This window comes from Sinocyclocheilus rhinocerous, unplaced genomic scaffold (assembly GCF_001515625.1).
Source record: "Sinocyclocheilus rhinocerous isolate Xijiao unplaced genomic scaffold, SAMN03320098_v1.1 scaffold967, whole genome shotgun sequence".
In the NCBI taxonomy this organism is placed as follows: Eukaryota; Metazoa; Chordata; class Actinopteri; order Cypriniformes; family Cyprinidae; genus Sinocyclocheilus; species Sinocyclocheilus rhinocerous.
In genome coordinates, this window is record NW_015660510.1 from 647,695 (window position 1) to 652,694 (window position 5,000).

General features: G+C 39.0%; 1 protein-coding gene across 1 annotated transcript in view; it reads right to left on the reverse strand.

The window, feature by feature from the left end:
- LOC107725280 (prolactin regulatory element-binding protein-like) overlaps positions 1-4,804 on the reverse strand; it is a 28,457-nt gene extending 23,653 nt beyond the window's left edge. Inside the window, exons 1-6 of the mRNA XM_016534493.1 lie at positions 4,630-4,804; positions 3,245-3,399; positions 1,763-1,958; positions 1,442-1,674; positions 1,287-1,367; positions 1,034-1,161 (exon numbers count right to left, since the gene is read on the reverse strand). Coding sequence (XP_016389979.1) covers positions 1,034-1,161; positions 1,287-1,367; positions 1,442-1,674; positions 1,763-1,958; positions 3,245-3,379 — 773 coding nt within the window. The 5' untranslated portion in view covers positions 3,380-3,399; positions 4,630-4,804. The remainder of the gene's footprint in view (positions 1-1,033; positions 1,162-1,286; positions 1,368-1,441; positions 1,675-1,762; positions 1,959-3,244; positions 3,400-4,629) is intronic.
- Between the last annotated feature and the right edge of the window lie 196 nt (positions 4,805-5,000).

The following is a 5,000-nucleotide window of genomic DNA, read 5'->3' on the forward strand; positions in this document are numbered from 1 at the left end:
GAAGGCCAAATAAAGTGCTTTTGCTTTCGCACTGAAACACAGCGTCTCCCTGACATGCTGCATCAACACTACTGCTGTTCCTGAAACCACTCCTTCTTTCTTTGCGTGCACATTTGGGCGGTGTTATGCAAATCTTCCCACATCGTGATGTAGGTATGTGGGGGCGTGTTAGAACGAGCCGTTTTAGGTAGGTGTGGCTGACTCTTAACTTTTATAAAGAATATCTCTTTGGATTTGAGACTTTAGTCTTTACAACTTTACAGATCTTCTTTATGCACCAAGAGCTTGTAACACTCCAAAGAGAAAGGAAAAATTTAAATCGCATCATATGACCCCTTTAATATATATTCACATAGAAAACAGTTATTTTAAATTGTAAAAAAAAAATTTAATCACAATATTACTGTATTTTGAACAAATAAATACAGCCCTGGTGAGCATTAAGACAGTACTTAAAAAAAAAAAAAAACATTTAAAATCTTACTGACCCCAAACTTTTGAATGGTAGTGTAAATATATAATAATAATGTAAAATTGAAAGAAAATAATACTAATTTGAAGTCCTAAGTAGTGCTGGGCGGTATGACCAAAAATTTATATCACGGTATTTTTCAAAATTATACCGGTTTCACGGTACATGACGGTATTTTTTTTCATGCATGACCGCGTTAACCATATTTTCTACTGATTGAGAGAGTAAACACTGCAGTATATTGACTTAGAATGCCCTATTTTACTATCATGAGTGTCGCGTTCCGAACGTTGCTTAAGCGACATACACCGGTATTGCGGTATTTTAAAAATTCATATCATAACAAAAATAAACACCGGTATTCGGTATGAACCGGTATACCGCCCAGCACTAGTCCTAAGGTTGGCAAACAACACATCCTTTCCGCTGACAAAGAAAATGATTTAAGCCGACTGTATCAGCTGTGATGTTTATGTCCCGTTGTCTGATATGTCCCGTTGTCTGAAGGCCTTTTAAGCCTTTTCAAGGAAAGTGGCAGCTGTCAGGAAGTGCACAACTTGCCTGCATGACTTGTAGCGGTACATCTTCTCTGTGATCTGAGGCATGTTTTCATGCCAACACAAACCCACGGCCAGCTGATCGCCGCTCCACACGCTGCACTCGAAATCACGGCCTACTGTTACAATGTGCTACATCAAGAAAGAGAACACAGCACTACTTGGATGAACCAGCATAAAATACACAATATCCACAAAAGAAGAAGCAGTTCTTAATTACTGAACTGGTTTTTCTCAAAAATCTTCTCAGAACACACCTTGTTATCAGGACTGATGTCTATATCCTCCAGTTCATCCTTGTGAGCTCTGAAGCTGAACTTCTCTTTCAAAGAGGGGAACTGGAGAGAGACGAAGCGAGTTGAGACAAGGGCAGGGATGGTAAAAAAGCCACAGACTCATGGGAGACGCTCACCTCCCACACCCGGACGAAACCGTCGGCCCCGCCGCTCAGTAGAAGCGTGAGGTCGGCGCTGAAGCGCACACACTTCACACAGGGGTCCTGCGGGCTGAGGTCGGCCTGCACCGCTCCAACATCCCCCACCACCATCTGAGGAGAATCCTCCTTCGTCTGGGCCACGTCTCCTCCTCCATCTCCGTTCTGGCCTTTCCCGCCTCTCTTCCTGGCTGCACCTTTGTCTCCAGCCCCTGTTAACAGGTGTCACCGTAAAAGATGCATGAATGTGGTTATGCATGACCATTCACTCGTCAGTGCTTTGGTTTGGTCTCTACTCACCATCTTTGGCTACAGGTTTCTTTGCCAGTTTGGCCGTGTGGTGACTGAACCTCATCAAGCTGCAGTTGGCGTCCTGTCCCGCGGCGATCACATCCCCACCCAGAGACATGCACATGGTGGCTCGCGTGTCCGTTTCGTGAGTGTGCTGCAAGGTGGCGCTGTGCACACCGCCGACCAGATCCAGACTCAGGAAATGCTGCAACAAAACTGTAACACTAAACACTCCGTCACTTCCACTTTTGTCACTTTCAACAGCTAAATGGTACATAATGTAGGACCCTGTGAAATCCATTTAATTTTTTCCCAAATTTTGGGGTTTCTGTTTACATTTTTCTGGATTCCATTTGTAATTGTTCAATTCAAATGTAGTAATCAAAAAGCCAATTTGAAATCTAGCCAAAGAAACATTTACAAACAATTACAATTTATACAATTTAACAACAGTTCATTGAAAGTTTAAAAATAATAAAATACATTTAGGGCCCACTGAAATCAGTTATATTTGTTCCCAAATGCAGCTTAATTCTCCCAAATTCTGTGTTTTCCGGTTTAATTTTTCTGGATTCCATTTCAATGGTTTAACTAAATGTTATTAATCAAAAAGGATGTCAAACCAACTGAACTCTTAAAACTTTTTTTTAATTTAAACAATTTTATAATTTATTAAAACTTTCACAATAACAGTGCCCTATCTGATGCGTTTTATTTTTATTTATTTATTTATTTATTTTTAATTCTGTCTGTTTTAAATGTTTCTGGATTCTGTGTTTTATGTTTTAAGACAAATTTATGATCGAAACCTGTCGTAATCAAATGAATGCACAAAACTTAATTTAATTAATCTTTTAAAATGTAATCAAATGAATTTTGAACAATTCCTTTCATTTTTTTGGCAAACAAAGTGCTGCACAACAGAGGTTTACAGTTTAAAATTAAATTAAATGGGGAAAAATAAATTGTGATATTCCTTAAACAATGTAATGTTGTGTTATTATTTTTGTCAGACATTCTACTGTACAATAGTAATATTGTTATACATAATAATACATGCAGACTCGCAATCACTTTTGATTTATTCATTGAAAAATGTGCCAAATTGCATAACATTTTGTGTTATACTAAATCCTATTTTTATGACAGGATTCAGCGATTCCGTCTGTGCTTTCCGCATCGCAGAAATCAGGCCCTAAAAGTGCTGCTTCTAAATAAAACCTTTGTTTATTGTCCTTAACAAATATTATTTTTCTATAAAATAACAGATAATCATTAATGACTGAATTCCTCTATTTGAAGCCAAACAAGGCTATTCATAACTCGGTGGATTCAAGAATATAAAGCACCTGATTCAATGCTGTAAAGAACATCAATTACAAATATGTAACTGTTTAATTAATTGAGATTATGTAATCGAGCAGCTGTGCACATGTGGACGGCCATGCAGGTAATTTCTGAATGGCAGCTGATATTTGTTAGAGACAGTACCATTCCGTTCTTGATCCCGGTCTTGGACGCGCCGCCTCCTCCAGCGGTGATGATCAGGCCGGTCTGGGGGTCGATTTTCACAGTATAGAGAGGGAAGGGGGCTCTGTACAGCTCAGGAGCTCTTCGTTTACCCATGCTGCTCTGTGATCTCTGGACTCTGGTCTGAAAGTAAATTACTGATTGTTACACACAATTCCACAAAACCAATACACAACCAAATAGAGCTGTAGCAGCACAGTCAACACCGGTGTGATGAAGTTCAGCTGAGGACTCATTCCTACTTTGCACTCGTAGTATTTCTGTAGTGGTGTGTACAATGTGCACAGTGTGCAAATGTTCTGTATGAATGAATTTGGGTCAAAGAAGGGGTTTTTAAGCATCAAAACAAAACAATACAAGTTAAAACAGCTTTACATTTTTTTCCCGTACATTAGAATGTGTCCTGTTTAATTCTATTTTTCTTTTTCTTTTTTTTGAGCAAAAAATAATGTCTCTATTATATATTTTAATTAGTACAGGTCAGAATACGTATGTTGTTTCGTCACTTGCTCACCAATGGATGCTCTGCAGTGAATGGGTGCCGTCAGAATGAGAGTCCAAACAGCTGATAAAAACATCACAGTAATCCACAAGCTGCATGTTTGCAATAAACAATCCCATTTTTAACTTTAAAAAAACCATTGCTTCCAGCTAAAATACCAGTCCTCTATCCATAATATTGTATTCTCCAGTAAAAACAAAAAAACAAAAATGGTCTTGTCTGAATCAAGCAAGACATATGCACAGATTAAGCACCAAAAAAAAAGTTTAAACATCTTAATGATTGATTTAAACACACAGCTTTTGGTTTCACAAGACACTAACTGATGGACTGGAGTGGTGTGGATTATTGTGATGTTTTTATCAGCTGTTTGGACTCTCATTCTGACGGCACCCATTCACTGCAGAGCATCCATTGGTGAGCAAGCGATGCTAAATTCTCCATATCATGAAGAAACAAACATCTCATCTACATCTTGGATGGCCTGAGGGTGAGTAAATATTCTGCAAATTTTCGTTTTGGGGTGAACTATCGCTTTAATACAGTTTGTCCAAGCTAAATCTGAGATTTTCTTTCTGATGGCATATACAAACAGACTCCCTTCAGTTACAACACATATTAATCACAGAGACTTATAAACACATCTTAGAGTTCATACATCACTGTATGCTTATACACAATATAAACGCTGGATTCTCTGGGTTTTCATTCAATGCAGCTTCATCTCCTCAGATCAGTTTTCTAGTCACATTCCCTGTCAACACGACACGGTAGAGACGCCTTCAGACAACGGCACATAAACATCACAGCTGATACAGTCGGTTGTGTGTGTGAGGAACTGCACCTGTGTCTGTGGTCGCGCTCCAGTCTCTTACTCCAGTTATTCCAGTGTTTAGTGGACATGCCACTGTCTTTTCCCACTGGATCTCTCACAACATTTGTCAAAGAAGCACCATCTACTTCCTCTGTTTCCCTAGATACACGTCAGCAGGGCGTCACATCCTACGCGCCTGCGTACATGGCGTCATACGCACATGGCGTCATACGCACAACCGTAATGAACGTAATAATAATGCAACTGTAAATGTAAAGTTCGAATGGAGTGAACTTGTTTGTCACTTAAGTGATTTGTACATTAAGCAAGGTTGTTAATTAAATGTAAAATAAATGGACCTACCCTGATTTAATTAAGCACTTATGGCGTAATGCAGTTTT